The sequence below is a fragment of the Protomyctophum parallelum genome, assembly GCF_964188405.1.
Source record: "Protomyctophum parallelum genome assembly, chromosome: 13".
Taxonomy (NCBI): domain Eukaryota; kingdom Metazoa; phylum Chordata; class Actinopteri; order Myctophiformes; family Myctophidae; genus Protomyctophum; species Protomyctophum parallelum.
Window position 1 is genome coordinate 30966137 of NC_139708.1, and position 19749 is coordinate 30985885.

The 19749-nt window shown below is 42.7% G+C and overlaps 3 protein-coding genes across 3 annotated transcripts; 1 reads left to right on the forward strand and 2 right to left on the reverse strand.

The window, feature by feature from the left end:
- On the reverse strand, positions 1-6060 carry LOC310869711 (uncharacterized protein). Its single transcript, XM_083780570.1, has 7 exons — positions 5943-6060; positions 4478-4618; positions 3922-4095; positions 2316-2421; positions 1852-2005; positions 1305-1446; positions 1-557 (listed from the first exon to the last, which is right to left on the reverse strand). Coding segments are annotated over exons 1-7 (840 nt in total). The 5' UTR covers positions 5945-6060; the 3' UTR covers positions 1-436.
- Positions 6061-6300: 240 nt separating this feature from the next.
- Positions 6301-10141, forward strand: LOC310869710 (uncharacterized protein). Its single transcript, XM_083780569.1, has 4 exons — positions 6301-6507; positions 7234-7942; positions 8416-8529; positions 8654-10141. The coding sequence occupies exons 2-4, from the start codon at positions 7295-7297 to the stop codon at positions 9581-9583; spliced, it is 1692 nt and encodes a 563-aa protein (XP_083636695.1). The 5' UTR covers positions 6301-6507; positions 7234-7294; the 3' UTR covers positions 9584-10141.
- Positions 10142-13480: 3339 nt separating this feature from the next.
- LOC310868601 (cytochrome P450 2K1-like) lies at positions 13481-19748 on the reverse strand (the record flags this gene model as incomplete). Its single annotated transcript, XM_083779057.1, has 9 exons — positions 13481-13680; positions 14177-14318; positions 14866-15050; positions 15943-16084; positions 16516-16695; positions 17903-18063; positions 18158-18307; positions 18599-18779; positions 19548-19748. The coding sequence occupies 9 exons, from the start codon at positions 19746-19748 to the stop codon at positions 13481-13483; spliced, it is 1542 nt and encodes a 513-aa protein (XP_083635183.1).
- Between the last annotated feature and the right edge of the window lies 1 nt (position 19749).

Genomic DNA, 19749 nt, shown 5'->3' on the forward strand with positions numbered 1-19749 from the left:
TAAACTCTCACCTTTGTTTATTTTTAATTTTCAAAAATGTAAAAATGTAGTACATGTAAAAGCATATCACACTTTGAGCGAATTGCATTTGAATAAACTCAAGAAAAGAAAAAAAGAAAAATACTAAAACAAAAATGGAGACTCAACTCTGGGTTAAGTTTATGACATAACAAATGGCTTACTAATCTATTGATCACCTTTAAGAAAAGGTGATTTTTAACAAAGCAAAAGTAAATGAAGTTAATAAACAATCCAATTCATGTTCTGACAATACATTTGTGGCTTGTCTGAAACATCTCTAAAGGATTGTGGGGGATGGGGTCCTCCCAGTTAAGCCCGATTTATACTTTGTCGGTGTCACGCGCCAATAATAGCAGACCTACAAGCTCACAATGCACACAGTCACATAAATTAGACGTAAGGTCAACTGCAGGGTCTATCGAGAGGAGTTGGAGCTGGAACGAGAGCGGTGGCGTCTGCGGCCTGCAGATCTGGAACGGGAGCGACGTCGTACGGGGGAACGTCTCACGGGGGAACGCCTCCGTGGCGACCGAGACCTTAAAGAAAAGATGATCCTTTAATGATCCGCGGAGGAAACTTCTGCCACAGAAGTTAAGTGTCCATTGGCATCAGGGCCGGATTTACCATCCCAAGGGCCCCCGGGCTAGACAGAATTTCAGGGTCCCCCTGGGCTGTGCGGTGCATTTTGGTTGGAAAAAGATTGGCCTATTTTGTTCTAATTTCGCTGTAATTGTGGGGTACCCAGCCCCCCCAAAAGAGAAATGCAGGCAGGCATGCACAGCGACATTGGCAGGGGTTTCCACAGCTACCCCACAACACAGCATCACTGTCTGAGCAGAAGCTCTCAATGTTTTAACCATAATACTAAATGTAAAATAACTAAATATAAATCTCACTTGAATTGGATTGCAATACTTGGTGTTTTAAGCATTCTGTTATACTTTAGCTATTACATTTTTTTAGTGAAAACGTGCACATTTTTGACATGTTTAACATTTTTAATTCAAATATTTGCTTCTGCTTCCTGAAACAACATCTTTTGAGATGGGGGGGTCCGTGGCCAATTACATATATTTTTTAGGATCGAGAAGCACTGACATTGAGATCTAGGTTTTTCAGAAAACCTCAGGTCTAAATGGGTTAAGGTTTTCGTGAACCGTCCTCCCAGGCAATGGGATCTGTAATCGTGGTTATATTATTACATTAAGCTGTGTTTACAATGGATGATTACGATGAAGGAATGTTTGTGGGCTATGTAGAATAGATCATGTAGCAACAAGTACCTTCTCCTCATGCGGGGTGGGGTGCGACGCCACAGAGGGGGAGGTGGTGGCATTCTGCGCATGGGAGACTGTCTACGAATTGGAGGACGGATTCTCGGAGTCAGTATAGCGGAGGCAGTGATTTCCTGTCCATCGATCTGACCTGAAAGTAGCAGACAAGGGAAAGAACAAACCCCGACATAATCAGAATGCATGTTCTGCTGCAGAGTAAAGCCCATTGCATACTACACCAGAGCAGATGAATGTTCTGCTGCAGAGTAAAGCACATTGCATACTACACCAGAGCAGATGAATGTTCTGCTGCAGAGTAAAGCCCATTGCATACTACACCAGAGCAGATGAATGTTCTGCTGCAGAGTAAAGCCCATTGCATACTACACCAGAGCAGATGAATGTTCTGCTGCAGAGTAAAGCCCATTGCATACTACACCAGAGCAGACGAATGTTCTGTTGCAGAGTAAAGCCCATTGCATACTACACCAGAGCAGACAAATGTTCTGTTGCAGAGTAAAGCCCATTGCATACTACAAGGATATGTTCCCTTTACCTCCATCCATGTATTTGAGGGCCTTCTGGGTCTCTTCTGGAGTTTCAAACTCCACATAGGCATAACCTTTGGACAGCTGTGGCTGTACCCTGTCCATTGGCAACTCAACCAGTTTTATCTTCCCGTAAGTGGAGAAGATCTCCTGGATGTGTTCCTGGGAACGCAAGCAAGTTGTTAACAACCAAGCACAAAAAGGTTCCTGTTCAGCAATTGTATATTGCTGTCAAGGACATGACATTTTACTTGACGATTGTCATCCAAATAATTGCAAGCACAAAAACAGAAATATTAAGAGCAATGAGAGACTCGGCTATGGTTAGAATGTTCTACAAACATCTAAAACAGTCTACCAACATAGACGATAAGCAGTTGAAGAGGAGAAAAGCTGGATTAATGAGCAGGCTGGATGTAAAACGCAGCAGTGGTGGATTCTGCATTCAAGTCTGAACCATTCCTGGGCTCACCTTGGTGACGTTTCTGGTCAGTTTTCCTAAATGAACTTTCGTCGGTTTGGGGCTTGGGCTCCGTTTCCTCCGCTCCTTATCATCTCCTCTCTTCTGTGTTTTAGACCTGTGTGTTGTTCAGAAAAAAGACAAAACTTTGATTTCAATCATTATCACAACTGAATAATATGTTATATTATAAATGAAGGGCAAACTTCTTTTCTCTCTTTTTTGCATTAGAATGGTCCAAAAAATAACCACGTAATCCCTGCATTATATTATACTTTGTTGTACATTGTACTATGAGTACTATGAGGTGTGCAAAAATTGTGAAAATAGCAGATCACAACGCACGCTTGAATATCTGTTTTATATAATTTATGGCTCGTACACACTGCACGATATTTGCTCCGATTATGCTGTCGGGGATCGTTTTTGGCGCTCGTCGACAAAACTCCCGATCTGACGCAAGATCTGGCTTTGATCGCAGAGTTTTTGCTGTGTGTGAAAGGCTCTGTAAGAAGATATAGCGATTAGATAATATAAGATAAAAGCGCCCGCCGACCCCTTCCCGAGCGTTTAGGAATATCTAGCAGGTTTGATATTTGACTCTGTCGCCAACTGGACATCATACAGTATGAACTGGGTTGCGACTGCACCACGAGAATGCCTGTATAATAGATCCTCTCTTATACCCCAAAAGCACGTCCACAGATCAACATGACCATCACAAAGGTACAATACAGACGCCCTGACTGTCTTGGCTGTCGCCCCCCTCCTGAGACAGGAACTACCTAGTGATACCTATTCAGGCCCAGCAGGGTCTCATAATAAACAATAGGTGTGACATGGTCTTTTACATACAGCTTGATTGGATTAAGACAGGCTTTCAGGCCAAGGTGTCGTTGCTCACAGACACGACAAGACAGACTAGCATGGAACAATATACAAGTAAGACGCGCAAACGCGTGAAGCGAACGCAGCTCGTGTGTGTGTGGTTGTGTGTGTGTGTGCTACAGCTGCGCCCTGTGTGTGTGTGTGTGTGTGTGTGCGTGCGTGCCACAGCTGCGCCCTCTGGTGGCGGGCCGGTGGTGTAACAGCGTGACACCACACAGCGTGACACACACACACACAGACACTCAGCCCCTGCTGTCATAGTAAGTGGCTCACTGCGTTCGCAACTATATAGATTTGAGTCTTCACAACAGTGTACATACGGAGAGAGAGAGAATTATGTATTGAAAATCAAGATTTAACGTCCTGTCTCGCTATAGCGTACGTAGGCTACACTATCGTGTACATTTCGCCCTGTATGTGTGTAGCCTATTATTCTTGTGTGTGTGGACGCAGAGAGAGAGAGGGGGGCATCCTGTGTCGGTCTCGCGCTTGTATCACGGCATCCTGCACGTAGGTGCGATGTCAAATTCCAAATGAATTGGAATAAAAATAAGTCGATTTAAAAAAAAAAAGACTCCTGTAGTGTGAAATAAATAACGATCGCCGACAACTTTAAAACTCATACAGTGTGTAGGGGCCATTAATCGAGGCAAAAGTTTGAAATAATCGTGATCTGAAGACATATCGCCAGGCCCTAATGTAAATACAATGGCAGTTACTGAGTACTGACGTGGAACGGGAACGGCGGCGGTTGTCGTGGCGTCTGCGACTCGGGCTCGGAGACGCAGAGGAGCTGGAGGACGAGGAGCTGGATCTGGAAGAACCGGAGCGGCTGGAGCCAGAAGAACTGGAAGAACTGGATCCGGAGCTGGATCCAGAGCTGCTGCTTGAGGAAGAGCTGGATCTGGATGAGTCAATCATGGTCAGTGGTGGTAAATTCTTTGAGTATCTATACTTTACTTGAGCATTTGTTGGTTTCTGGAAAATCTTTCAAAATGTTTAGTAAATAGCTACATCTACAATCTCAGATCTGCCATTTATATTTTGGAATGCACACACACACACACACACACACACACACACACACACACACACACACACACACACACACTATATCAAATAATTGCAAGGAGGCGATAATGAAATAATTGTGACTGGCCTAATCTGTATTTTCAGCAACCACCACCGTGGTATGAATCATTCAATATAAATCCAGCTCAAACAATGCAGTGATGTCAATCATCACACAAGAAGGACATGAACATGACGAGTCCAGTGACCCAAACCTGCTTGTGCTGCCACTAGAAGCGCTGCGACGCTTCCTTCCCTTCTCCCTTCCCCTGTCTGCTGCTTCCTTGGTAGCCGTCTTCTCTTTGCCCCTGTCTTTTGACTTTTCCTCTTCCTTCCTTTTGGTCGGTGACGGTGCCCTAAAAGTGGAAATAAGAGATCAAAAACGCAGTACATAATTCACTATACTGCCTAATCTGTCCTGAAAACGCTCTTTGGACAAAAGGTAAAAGTCAAGTCATATGGGGAAAATAAAATTAAATAGAAGTGAAATCTGACTAAAAGTAGGCTACACATTGCTTACACCAGTTAAATTCATATAGATTATTAACACAACATAAAAAGCAGCATTCAAATCAGCCCCACATTTACTAGCTGCGACATTACACTAATGAACACATTAATATCCGATTCCAATTGTTGTGAAATGTGCCTATTAATAACAAGAGTACTCTTTGGGTTAAGAACTACTGTAAGTATAGCCTATTTTGATGCCCATACTGATTTTTTTCCCCTTCTTTTTAATTTCTAACCGTTTATATGATGTATTTGCATTGTAATATATATTTGTATGTCATTAAATGTTTTGGAATTGGACCATACCATGGGCTTTCTTGGGGCTATCTTAAATCCTCTTAGCAGACCTTGTATTGAACTGTACTTTCTACTAGTGCTATTTTGCAAACTGTAAATGTATTCAATCAAGCAATACTCAAGTGATTCAGAAATTGAATGCATGGAACGATTTATTGATTGATTGAAGTATTTATTAACAGTTTGCTGAATTACAGTACATTTCAAGCACAACTCAATACAAAAACGGTTGACTGTGAGTGGACAACACCATATAACAATATACAATTTAGGCATTTAGCAGACGCTCTTAATCCAGAGCGATATAAAGCAATACACTTGTTAAAGTTGTTACAAGAGGGTCCACCGTTTTCAATTAATCATAACATTTAGAGGAAATAGTCATAAAGGAGGTAAAAATGGGGGAAACATATACAGTGGGTGGGTGGGGGATTCAGATTTTACGGGGGCCAGTTTCGAAATGCAGCCGTCCGTAGGTGCCCTTTGAGAGCGGTTTTGAAGGAGTCAAGGGATTCACAATACATGTCTTAATGACAGTTGGTAGGGCGTTCCACATTTTTGTGGCATATTACTTGTTTACTGGTAACATGGTATTTCTACGTGATATTGCTACTTTTACCGAAGTAAAGGTGCAAGTTATTCCTCCCCTAGAGAGTTGGACTGCATATTCTGTACATAGTTAGATTCTGTATCACGGCTGTTGTTGCGAGCAGCAGGCTTCGGCCGCCATTGATTTCATTGAACCTACACAACAACACGATTTGCGTCGATTGTTCCTTGATAAGCATCGTGACCACTACACGCACCATTGCGTTTTCGGGTAACACGACATACAAAGTTTAAAATGTATTACGTGTAAAATATACTCACATTTCTTCAATTCCGATGCAAAGACCGAATCGACGGCCGCCAAGCAAGAGTGTGTTACTAGTGTCGCTGAATGATGATGATTACGCCAGACATCAGAGAGCGGAAATTGCGATTCAAGCTAAGCGACAAAAAAAGAAAAGTGTATTTATACTTCGTCGCACGACGGTGTCGCTCGCCGAGAATAGCAGATCTACAAGCTCACGTGTCGTCGCAGAGGCGACACGCCGTGAGCTTGTAACTCTGCTATTTTTGGCACGCGACACCGTAGTGCGACGGAGCCTAACTCCAGGCTTCACGCACACAACCAACCCATTTGTATTTTGTAGCCTAGGATGCCATTGCCAACCAAGAAGAAGAAGGCTAGCCATTTGTTTACGTTGAAAAATGTTTGGGGAAAAAACGCTGCTAACGTTGCTCTGCAAGCTACGATCCATGCAAATAAGAGAAGTTGTTATGTACTCAAGTCCAGAATGATTTAAAGGTTACTTAGACGTTGATCTAACGACTAACGCCATTGATTCGCCACCTCCCCCTGTTCGGGTCCCTGTAGGGAACCATTCGGCAGGTAAGCGATCAAACTCTGATGCTTGTACTGTACGGCTGATTCGGTCTGGTTTATTAACCAGGCTAGTACTGTACCACTAGTACTACTATGTTTATATAAAGGTCTGACAAATACGTTGACAATTGACATTGATATTGTCACAATAATATCGTATTCGTAACAACATAATAATGATAAATAAATTAAAATAAATTAAAAAAAGAAAGAGAAAAAATGCACTGGAATTCCTTTTTCACCCATGGTATAATAATGCAATTACAAATACCAGGAAAACATAAAAGTCTGAATGCTTTGGGGTAGGAAAAAAAATAAGAGGCAGAGAGAGATTTTTTTATTTTGATTTCTAGTTTTGAACTTTTGAACTAGTTTTTCTAATAAAAATGTACTTCTGTTCTGTAAAGCGACTTTGGGTACCCAGAAAAGCACTATATAAATCGTATATTATTATTATTATTATTACAGATATTGTGTAAGGTTGGAGAAGGTTCTTGGTCACAAGAGCGGGAAGTGCTGACCAGCTGGAACTGCTTGCGAAGTTAGGTCTTGGCGATATCTAACGTCGTCGTCAACCCTGACATATTGTGACTTAAATGATGGCTGATGATAGTTGTTTTTTTGCTATGTTTTCATAGTCTGCCTTAGTAACACAAACAACAACACACCTGAACTTACACTGTACCATATATGGAAAACATTTATCTATCCTTAACTGCGCTTTCTTAACAGGTGGCAGTAGGAAAAAATATTCAGAAGAAATTCCCTCCACTCCAGTCTTGAGTAAGAGACCATGGGCCGGCTGGATGAGGCTGCCAAGCGAAAAGTCGTGGAGCTGCGGAAGGCTGGTCTAAGCTTTCGCAAAATCAAGGCTGTTCTAGAGCTGGAAAACATCAAGGTGTCTGCCCAAGCTATCTACCTGTTCCTAAGGGAGTTTCAGGGTAGACAGCCGGGTAGGATCAGGCCCGAGGAGTGTGGGACCAGCAGCACGACCCCAACACAGGCGCTGACTACTGCTCGAGCTGGAGGAACCGTAAGAGAGGGCTGGAGCAACGTTCAACTTCAGAACCTACTGCGTGAGGCATCTCATCATGCTGGCCTTGCCGCGGCAGCAGAATTTACCAAGCAGACCACCACTGTGCCGGAAATGGTTGCAAAGCCATCCGGGTCAGGGGAGAGCAGTGGCACTAGCAGGCCACAGCAGCAAAATGAGGCCAATAAGGATGAGAATGACATTCAGATTGTTAGTGTCACCTCCCTAGCTCGGAACAGTCAACAGAGGGCTCTTCAGTCCACTGCTATAGGGACAGGAGGAGCCGGGTTAACAGTGATGGCATCAGCAGCCTTAATGAGGAAAAGGGTGACACCATCTCCAGCTACAAGTCCTATTTTGGCTGCCCGCAAGAGGCTGTTGGATAAAGCCCTGTCACATAGGACAAAGGTAGTCCTAGTAGGGATTCATATATTGACCAAAGTTATTGCTTAAAACAATGTGTATCACTATCTGTATCAAAAGAGGTGTCAAAATAATGCCCTTTATGTTGCATGGATATATGCACCAAAATCAGGCATTAATGGAAAGATATAAATAAGCACATAAAAATTGTGTTTTTAGAGATTTGCACCTGCACCAAGAATCACAGTTATAGTATAGCTATAAGACACATGGTGGTATTTCAAAGAAACACACAAACAATATTGATATTATAGGCCGAAATGATCTGTAATCAAAATCTGGGAAAAGTTTCAATATTATGCAATATGCCTCCCTACGACATGACATTGTTATTTTCTCTTGAAAGTGACATATCCAACTCATCTCATGATTGTAATTGTGGTCTCTTATAATAGGAAAAATAGTTTGACGAGGCCCAGTCTTAAAAATTAAGATTGCATTATGTTGTTTTTCGGCAGTCATTCCTACAAGTGGCTTCTTTGCTGAGGCGAGATCAGTCCAATATCCCTGGAGCTGATTTGAGTAATGCAATTCCACGACAGCCCGAAACCTATGATCTCACTACTGAAAAGGTGAGAAAAGAGGCCAACTTAACCTAGCAGACCAAACATTTAAATGTGTAACTTAACACCTCCTCATGCTATTGTTATTCATACTGTTCTACTAGTTTATTACTTTGTATTCCCTGTTGTACAGACAACTATAGTAGACCAGCCAGGAGCGTCTGGTGGCCCTAGACGTTTCCTCACACAGAGGCCTGGTCCGTCTGTTCGTTCCCCTCTTCCTGCCCCTCGGATTGGCATTCGGCTTCCAAACCGGACATCATCACCTCAAACTTCCCAGGGTCCCGGGAGTCCTGTCCTGATTCGCCTTCAGGCGCCTTCTGGAGCTCAGTGCCCTGCACCTGAGACAGGAGGCAGAGCTGTGAGCGCTATTGTTCACGGACTCCAAGATCAGATCCAGGCCCTGGGCTCAGAGGTGCGTAGCCTGGGCTTGGCGCTGAAGATGTTGGTGGAGCAGCAGTGCCGCGTCGAGCGAGAGCAAGCACAGCAGACACAAGTTCAGAAGCAGATACTTGGCACCCTGCAGAGCCTAGCGTCCAAACTTGGCCCTTGTTGTCACGGACAGAAGCAGAACAAAACTCCATCACCTCCATCTCTGTCAAACTCCTCCATGTCCACCTCCCTTGCTCAAGACACTTACAACTACAGCCAAGGTACATACACTCAGTGCAGCCAAGCTCAGCCAAGCTACAATCCAATAGACAGTTTGGAAACGGTGGGGAGCTTCAAAATGCCGGGACTAAGCTCTACTAGCATGAATGGGTTCCAGTCATTTAATAACCCTGTGAGTCTCCCACTCTCTCATGCACCCACACAAACACAGCCTTATGCAACAGCATACACACAGCAGCACAGTCAAACACTCATGCCGTCCTACACACAGTCCTATCCCTCTACATACACCCAGTCACACTCTCAGCCATTCATGGGTTCAGAGAATAAAACATCGGATTACTCCAGCAGCTGCCCAGCGGGCGGCCACCAGGACGGCAGTGTCTCGACCGCGTTGAACTCTAACCACTCGCCGCAGGACCACCAGCTCAATATTATTAAAGTGGAATGACCTTCGATTGCTTCAAATTCCATTTAATGTGCGAGCTGTTTAGGGAGGACAAAAGGGCTTGGCTGTGATTTTGTAGCGTTTCTTTTTGTAAATAATCTTTTGGTGTGTTTGAGAAGAAATAATTTTGTACATTGCATACAATTTGTTTTAAAAGTAGCATCTTTTTAATACAACACAAATGACTATAAGGAATTTGAGGAAAACTAAACAATGGGAGACAAAGTAAATCTGTAATGTTCAGAATATGCCTTTTTTATTATTTTGTTTTGTTGTTTTATTTTGTCTTTTATTTATTTATCACATGTTTAAAACAATGTTATAACATCATAATTATAACTGACTGACAAGGGTAATTACTGTATTGTTTATTATTGTATGTCATTGGGGTTCCCATTACTCAACTGTCAATTATTCATACATATTCAAAACTCTGTTGGGATCTAGGCATAGGTATCAAACGCAATTAAATGAATACAGGAATACAACTACATGACGGTTACATTTCCACTTGACCCATTTTCAACCCATCTTCATATAATTGGTCCTCCCTAATGCTAATTAAAATATGGTGCAATTTCTGTCTCTGTGTCTCAGAGGAGGGCTGTGGGCATTGGGCAGGTTTGGTCATTTCAAACAAGATTTCAATTGATTATTTTTTAAAGTATAATGCGAGAACAATGGCTTGTATTTGAGCATGCTAACTTTCTAGGGGTCTTTTTTTTATTAAGAGAGTTTCAGATCTTAGACTTGACTGTCAACAATACTGCTGCTGACAATGAATTTTCTGTGCCACAAAGTAAGACCTGAAAACCAAATGAAATTAGTATCTCCATTGGTTTTCCAAACACTTGATGAGTTTGTGACATCTCTGGTTTGACTCCTCTAAATCATGTCAGGCGACTGGCTCAGGAGGTAGAGCAGGTCGTCCAATGATCCATGGGTCGGCGGTTCGAATCCCGGCTCCTCCTGTCTACATGTCGAAGTGTACTTGGGCAAGACACTGAACCCCAAATTGCTCCCGATGTGCTGGTTGGTAACTTGCATGGCTTCCACCGCAATCGGTGGGTGAATGTAATGCACAATCTATGTAAAGCGCCTTGGATAAAGGCGCTATATAAATGCACCATTTATGTAATCTATTATATTTAAATATCTCATTAGAATTCAACAATTGATTAGTCGATTAGAATAACTGCTTTGGTGTTTTATGTAAGAAGTCCACAAATCTCAGGCCTCATAGCCGCAATTTGCAACTAGATATTTTTATAATGTGATGAATCTAGAATTGTCAAGTGATTCTTTTTCTAAGTGTTGGAGTTTGGAAGCACTTGTCGTGAGTCACTGAACGGCCCTGCATGCCATCTGTTTCGCATTTGCACATTATGCAGAAGGCAGCAGCTCGACTCCTTAATAAAAACGCTTCCAAACTCCAACACTTAGAAAAAGAATCACTTGCACAGAATGTCTTGACAGAAAGTAGCTCATAACATGTCTACGGGGGATTTTTATGAAAAACAAGCTCGGCAGATTGAAAGAGGATAATTCAAGCTTGGACTACAGCTGCAATGTTGGTGAGTTTAACGTCGTTTAAGACATGCAGATCACAAACGCAAATTGGAGTCAATGGAGGGTATTGCAACTATATTCATCACATTATAAAAAAAATCTAGAGTTGCAAATTGTGGCTAGGGAAGGTTTTTTTCCCCCTGGCACTAATGCTAGTCATGTCTGCTGCCACCTAGTGTAGCTAACAGGAACAGGATGTGTAAAGCCAAGTACTGTGTAACACGACATAGTGAGGCCTTGCCTCAGCTTCAACCACACGAGCTCTGGCTTCTGTATTTTGGGAATATTTTTACAAATTAATATAATAGGGTTTAACTGGGGTCCCACAATAGCTCTGCTATTGTCTCCACCAGGCCGGAGGCATATAGGGAGAGTATGTTTTTCAATCCGTCCATCCGTGTGTCCGTCCATCCGTATACAGCTAATCTCTGGCACCGTTGGCCCGGTCGATGCCAAACTGCACACACACACTCCCTGGATGCCAACGACGAACCTCTGCCCAACATTTTCCAGAATGCCCTGTTATAGCGCCACCATGAGGCAGATTTTAAAAATTTTACTGATCTGCGTGCAATTTTGCATGCACACTTCCTAGAGGCCAAGAAAAAACCTTTAATTTGACCTTTGACCTGCATTTTTCACATCTGCCTGGTTGTAAAACAACTTTGTTTAATATTACTCCTCCAGATTCTGTCCAAACATCCCGCAAATCGGTACACTATCTTTATAGTCATGTGATCAAGACGGAACAAAAAGCCACAAATCATGAACGCAGCACGCAATTTAGGTGAGAAATATATATGTATGTGTGTATTATTTTCTTTGTAGAATAGCCATTTGTTCTTACATTAGGTCATCTCTAAACTGTGTATCTACAACCCATGAACTAAAGATGTCTTGGTTGGCTGACTGACCTCCATAAAAAGAGGTCAGTCAAGGTCAGAGGTTTCTTAGCCTGAGCTAACGTGTTAGGTTTCTGGTCTAGAGGGGCGGGTCGCGGCTCAGATTTGCGCACGCCCTGATTGGATCTCATCGATCTGTCCGTCACCCCCGGCCCCTCCTCTCCCCCCTAGTGCAGCGCTACGTCACATCATTTGGAGCGACGCCCACCCGGAAGGGTTGACTCCCACTTTTAGACCAGAGCGGCCAATGCGTTCCTCCAGGCTTTCAATTTTTGCACCAACATAAATGAAAGCCTGGTACCGAGGCTAGAGGTTTCTTAACAAGTAGCGTAACATATTAGTGTTAAGATATTTGTTTCTACAGTTCTATAGACCTGGGTAACTCATTTCTGTACTTTGGCCTGTAGTCTCTGTCCTGTGTCGAAACACGCATCTGTTTTTGTTTTTCCTCAAACGACTGAAGCCTATAGTTTATGCTCCGCCTCACGACAGTGTTATGTGCTGAAAATAGCCAAATGTATAAGATCACAACGTGTTGAGCTTTGGGGTCAGGCAGCTTTTACAAAGTTTGTTTTTATTAACATTCACAAGAATTAAGGATTGATGAGGACGATTGAAAGTAGGCCTGATGGAAATGGGTCTGGTTGCAGTTATCGCCAGGGAACTGGGTCATTGTTTCCCAAATGTAACCTACGGGTCTTCACTTTTAACCAAGCTCCATCAGCCAGCAATAACCCTGTCTGTGCTCAAACTAACATCATTCATTACCATGGTATATGGTATATGCATTACCAGCCAGCAGCTAATCATCTACTGACTCCACTTTGAGGAGCTCAGATTCAATCAGGGCAATAGAAATTCTATGAGGAGGAGCAAGGTCATTGTGGTCGTTTAAATTTGTGGTCGCTTATAATTGCTGGCCTGTGTTACTACAGATGTCATTATGCCATTCATTATTAATCATTACAAATGATTACAAAATTTCTTATCAGTGCACAACATCAAAAGTGGTGAATTTTGTTTTGTAATATATTTCTCTAATAAATGCATAGTTTCATACATGTACAGTAGATGCATAGCCTATACATACATGTGCCCATAGGTCATTTAAAGTACATTCATCATTGAACATTGCATTGTTAAAACCTTATGTAATAATTTGACCTATCTGATCCCTCTGCCTTGGGGGAAATTAATTTAGTTACTGGTTAGGATACCTCGACACATTGCCACAATTTGCCGGGGCCGGGAATCAAACCTAGTATGGCTGGGACCTTCTGCTGGGAGGCATACTTTGGTCCGACGGACCATTGGTCCGACGGAGCATTGGTCCGACTCGGGGTTAGGTTTAGGTGTGCTGCCCCGTGCTCACGGTTATGGTTAGGGTGAGGGTTCGGGGTAGGTAGTCGATGGGACCAATGGATCGGACCTATGCCCCGTCGGAGCAGCGACTGACAGCACACAGCTCATGAGGTGACGGGCTGAGGGTTAAACCGACGACTGGCGTCAGATCCAGTTGGTCCTCTGTTACCCCAGATGGAGGAGTGAAACGGAAGCGCTGGAGGACAGAGATGAAGAAGAGGAAGAGCTCCATCCTGGCCAGACTCTCCCCCACACACACCCTGCGACCTGGGGGAGAGGGCAAGCATCATCATGCGGTCATCCATGTGGCTTAACAATAGGCTCTATTATGCACACACGCCATTTTGGAAAGAACTTGGACCCCTTCCCTACTTCCTTCACAGGTCCTACCCATGATAATAATGTTCCATTCTGATCAAACAGAGTGAGGGTGCTGCTATTCTGCATGTTGGCTCACTGGAAACACTCTGCTACATCAATGGGTGTCAAAGAGTCCTTGAGGTGGTTCAAAATGACACCGTACGGGTGTGTAACTCTGAGAGTGTACAAATGGTGGTTCCATTGAGTTATTCGGGTCCTTGAAATTAAAAGGTTTGAGAACCACTGCACACTAAATAGAACAGAGCCTTAATTACTTAGTATCATCGGTAACAACTATGAAGGAAGTAGGTAAGGGGCCCGAAAGTAGGAGTTATTCTGTGTGCATAGAGAGCCCATTGACGCCACCAAGAAGTGTAATGTGTTGCAGATTGAGCTGGTTTACCTGCAGAGAATGGCATGAAGGCATCTCTCTTGACAAATTTCCCATCCTTATCCAGAAAGTGGGCAGGGTTAAATGTGTGCGGGGTCTCCCATTCACTTTCATCCCAAAGGACGGACGTCAAGAGGGGATACACAGTTGTCCCCTGCAGAAAATAGTCGTCAAAGTCTACAATGTTTTCAAAGTTATCCACTTTATACTTTATCCAGTATAGTGTTTCAAAACATATTATAAGCTTTTGGGATATGATACAATATCAACTCCTCACAAAAACCTTAGAAACGTAACTTCGGTTGATTATTTCTCCCCTTTGTCACCTTTACAACAAGGTATAACGTAGATTGTATCATGCCATCATGGAATGAACAACACAGCTAAACGGGTGGGTAGCACGCACGCACACACACACACACACACACACACACACACACACACACACACACACACGCACACACGCACACACACACACACACACGCACGCACACACACACACACACACACACACACACACACACACACACACACACACACACACACACACACACACACACACACACACACACACACACACACACACACACACACACACACACCACACACACACACACACACACACACACACACACACACACACACACACAGACCAGAAATAGCTTTGTTGAACAAAAAAAGTATGTTTTATTCAGTCTTACCTTTTTAATGAAGTAACCCTGGAAGGTGACATCTTGACTGGTGATGTGAGGAAGTGACATTGGAACGATGTTGGCCACTCTCTGTATCTCATGGATGACAGCGTCGGTGTAGGACAGGTTCTTCCTGTCTTCTACGAGCACCTGACGACTTCCAATCACTCTGTCCAGCTCCTCCTGGACCTTTTCTGGGAAATGAAACATGAGCAAGGTCAAAGTCTAGTTAATTCATTCATAGTACCGTTTGTATATTAGTAGTAGGCTGCGCATTTCACATGGTAAGTTATGAATCATAACTTACATCAGGTCACTTCTTAGGGTGACCAGATGTTCCCCTTTACGTGGGACAGTCCCTAATTTCCAATACTTTTCAGGCGTCCCACAAATCGAGACCCTGTACAACATTGTGACGGCCAGGCATCAGTGTTCAAATGGTCCCCTAACAGTTGGCCTTCTGTTGTAAAGCACTCCCGTTGTCTTTTTTCCAGCAAGATGTGTTTTAAAGCCTGTTAAAGTAACATGAGAAATATCCCCGAGGCTACAGCACCAAAATTTGCATTTTAAAACAAAACGTGAGACACCAGTGCGGTTTAATAACACAATGAGGCAATATTAGGACTATATATAATCAAAAGGAAAAAATACATAGAGTTGCAGACTCTATGTTTTCCTCCTGTATTGCCGTTTGTCCAGCACCTGGGCTAGAGTGGATGTGCATGTACTATCACCGTTATGATAAAGACATTTAAATATGGTCACCCTAGCTATGATATGTGTTCATTAAAGGAATAGCTTACTGTTTATTGTAAATGTCAACGTGCAATGACCAATATCACCCTCCCTGCCCGGCTTCCCTCTCCTGAACATGTTCATATATAGACTGTTGCACATCCTTCCTCGCTCTGTCTCAATCAGTGGAATTCCCTTTCTCCTTCCTTGGACTTTCTTATCTTTTCTTATCTTTCTAACCAAATGGACCATTTGGTTACATTACATCAGAGTTCGTTTAAGCCTGCAGGATTTGAGTGTGGGCAGGATGTTAAAGCGTGTGTTGTGTGCATTGTGTTTGCTGGTCCTTACCTTGTACCTTAGGGTACTTGGCCATGAGCAACATGCCCCACCTCAGTGTTGTCGCTGTAGTGTCCGTACCAGCATTAAACAGATTTGCAACAGTTGACATAAGGTTTTCTTTGTGGAAATAAGTATTCACATTCCCAGATTCCTACACAAACAAAACAGTTTTAATTGATCTCTCTGAGTTACAAGTGGATAAATGGACACTGGGGATTTAAATATTAACCCATTAAAATCGGAGATTTTGAGCGTGTGGCTGTGTCTTTGAGTTTTTGAGCGTGTGGCGGCAGTGGCTCAGGAGGTAGTGTGGCCCCTTGGAAACCGGAAGGTATCCAGTTTGATCCCGGGCTCCCCCAGAGTTAGTGTCGAAGTGTCCTTGAGCAAGACACTAAACCCAAATTGCTCCCGATGAGCAGGTTGGTGCCTGGTGCATGGTTTACTCCACCATCGGTGTGAATGTGTGTGTGAATGGGTGAATGTAATGCACAATCTATGTAAATGCTTTTGTATACACTTTTAATTGCAGTATTGATACTTAAAAATGTGACTATACTTTTTCCACCACTGATGGTTTTATACCTCCAGATTCTGTTTGCGGACCAGAAAGGAGTCCACAAATCCTCTGGTCATTTGTGGGTTTAGGCTTTCCTGTAACTTCCTGATGATCTCTGATATCTGGTTCCTGTTGGCAACAGCATTCATTAGGGTCAGCTTCCTGTTGCGGAACCATTTGCCCAACGATGGGAAGATGTTGTATATCTGTTAAACAGCGAAACAAAGTGTATTTAGTTAGGTTAAAGATATATTTTATATTCTGCTATATACTTATTATTATACAATTGTCCTACTTCATCATATATGCTAAGGGTGTCAAAAGTATAGCAAAATAGCTGATCATGCTATTTTCAAAAATAAATTAAAGATAGACTTCACCCATTTTTATCTTCATATAATTGGTCCTCACTAATGCTCATGGTAAAAAAAAATCACACCTGTGTGAACTGAGTGGTGCAACTCCCCTCTCCCCTCTCCCCCTGCCTGTCTCTGTCTGTCTGTCTGTCTGTCTGTCTGTCTGTCTGTCTGTCTGTCTGTCTGTCTGTCTGTCTGTCTGTCTGTCTGTCTGTCTGTCTGTCTGTCTGTCTGTCTGTCTGTCTGTCTGTCTGTCTGTCTGTCTGTCTGTCTGTCTGTCTGTCTGTCTGTCTGTCTGTCTGTCTGTCTGTCTCTCTCTCTCTCTCTCTCTCTCTCTCTCTCTCTCTCTCTCTCTCTCTCTCTCTCTCTCTCTCTCTCTCTCTCTCTCTGTAATTAGCAGGCAACAGTGCAACACTATCTCTCTCTGTTTCTGGCACAACAGCGCCACTTTTGCCCCTACTGGTACTCATAGTCACATAGGTGAGGACGAGGACATTACTGTTCCTTGGAGTGGTTGCCCCACTCAAAAAGTTCTACTCGGTCTGTGTCTCTGCAGAGGAGGGCTGTGGACGCTATAGAAACATGCCTGCCAGTGACATCATCATTAGGCCCCCCCCTATTTAACACTATAACAATGGCTTCTATTATAGCATGCTAACTTTCCAGGAATAGAAAGCCTGTCGTTTCTATAACCTGATGATTTCACTGGTAGGTGGGTTTCTGAACTGGCCACGGCCCTCATCTGAGATACAGTATTACAGATGACTTACTTACACATATGGTGTAGACAAAAATGGTAACATATTAAAATGAGCATATGTGATGACCAATTATATGAAGATAGGTTGGAAAAGGGTGAAGTCTGTTTGTGGGTTATATTCAACAAATAAAAGGTATTAACAAGAGCTTGTGACAAAATAATAACTATACCAATCCATTGTAACACAGGCTCTTTCTTCACTTATTGTAATGTAATGGTTTTGGACATAGACCATAAGTTTCACAACAGCGACGTATTGTAAGTCTTAATTAGTGTAGTAAAAATATGAAGTGTCACCTGCACTGACGGGGAACCGATAAGTCGGATGTTTTCATTTGATCGATCCACCATATTTGTGAACTGCGGGTCATCGTATTCAAACCTACTGCCATAGACTATGCTGCATATGATATTAGAGACAGCATAGTTCACAGGTTGTGCAGTGTCAAAGGGTTTACCTGCAACAAATACAAAGAAAAACAAAATACATGTTGTCCTTAGAGGTGCGTGCGAGCAATTTCCTAAATCTTACGTCATTCTAACATAACTTACCTTTATGTTTTTCAAACACTTCAATTAGGTTGCAGCTTTCCTCTATGATTTTCTCTTCACTCGCCTTCTTCCCCATCCCAAAGTCTCTAAGGTTAGTCAAGGCGAAACGTCTCATCTCTTTCCATGAGTTGCCATTTGCAAATAAGATTCCTAAAGTATTTCAACAAAAGTTTAAATTTCCTCTAGACATGCAGAATGAGAAATGTCACAGGGTTTATAACTACATGAACGCATAGCATCTACAACCTCACAATTCATGAATTCAACCTCACAATGCATCTCAACATGACACTGTGAGCTTGCAGATCAACTATTTTTGACAAAGCTATTTAGTGTAGCGGGGGGAAAGAAGCGGACGGCATACAGTATGGAGTATAGGGTTTAAGTGGTTAACTGAATGTGACATACTGTTGGCAATCAAAAGTATATCTTTTGACCTACCGTGTCCTTCACCATGCAGAGGAACCTTCGTGAAATCTCTTACTATTGGCATCATCTCTCTGTCTCCAAACTCTTCTGCATGACCAACCAGAGCCTCTTTGACGGTCTTGTATCCTGCCAGAACCACCACCTTCTTGGGTCCAAAATAGACTGTGAACACCGATCCATATTTCTTGGAAAGCTGAGACCAGAGACACACAGTAATGATGTTATGGTAACACAGGCAATTATCAGACAGGCAGGTGAATCTTTGTGTATTTAATGCAAGAATGTCATGCCTGGAGTATTTAGAGCAGCTAAATCTATCCTACTGTAAATATCTTTTATTTAGCATGAATACAAATATCTGTAAGCATTTGCTGTCAAGGCTCTGACTCAATTAATGAATTCCCTGCAAGAAGGACAATATATAGATTATCTGTACTTGGTAAAAGTACATTATTGGCATCAAATACATTTTCAGCACCAAAGTAAAAGTACTATAAGAATAGAAAAGGTGAATAGATGAATGAACACATGAATGTGTTCAACCATCACTGCATGTTACTGTTACTTTATGTGCTGTGTGCTCATGATGCATGATCATTTGATGACACGATACGAGCATGCATTTCCAGACCATGTTTATTTTAATGATCAATCAATGGATTGTTTTCTGTCTTGGATCGATGGAGAACCATGGTAGTATAATTTCAGTTGCTATTCATCAGGCTTAATATATATATATATATATATATATATATATATATAGTGTTGACCTTTATCTAATTAGAGAAGACCAACAACCCTCATAATGCTAATACACAGGTGCTACACAAAACAGGTACCGTCCCTTATATGTGTTGCATCCTCAAGTGGCGCCTTAAAATGACTCTATAGAGACCAGTTTGTCCAGTTTCAGAGTCTCAGAGAGTCCTGGATTTTTCTGAAGTGTTGAGCTGAGTCTTACCTCCCAGAGTGTGTGGTAGGGCCTCTTCAGATCCAGCTGTAGTAAGTTACCGAGCAGCGGCAGTGGCCTGGGCCCTGGCGGCTCCTTATTTCCCTGTTCCTGGGTGCTGCGGGAGAACGAGTAGAGGAGCAACAGGAAGAGAACAGCTCCCAGTAATGTGACTGAGAGATAGGACTGGACAAGGAGGTCAATTAGACTCATG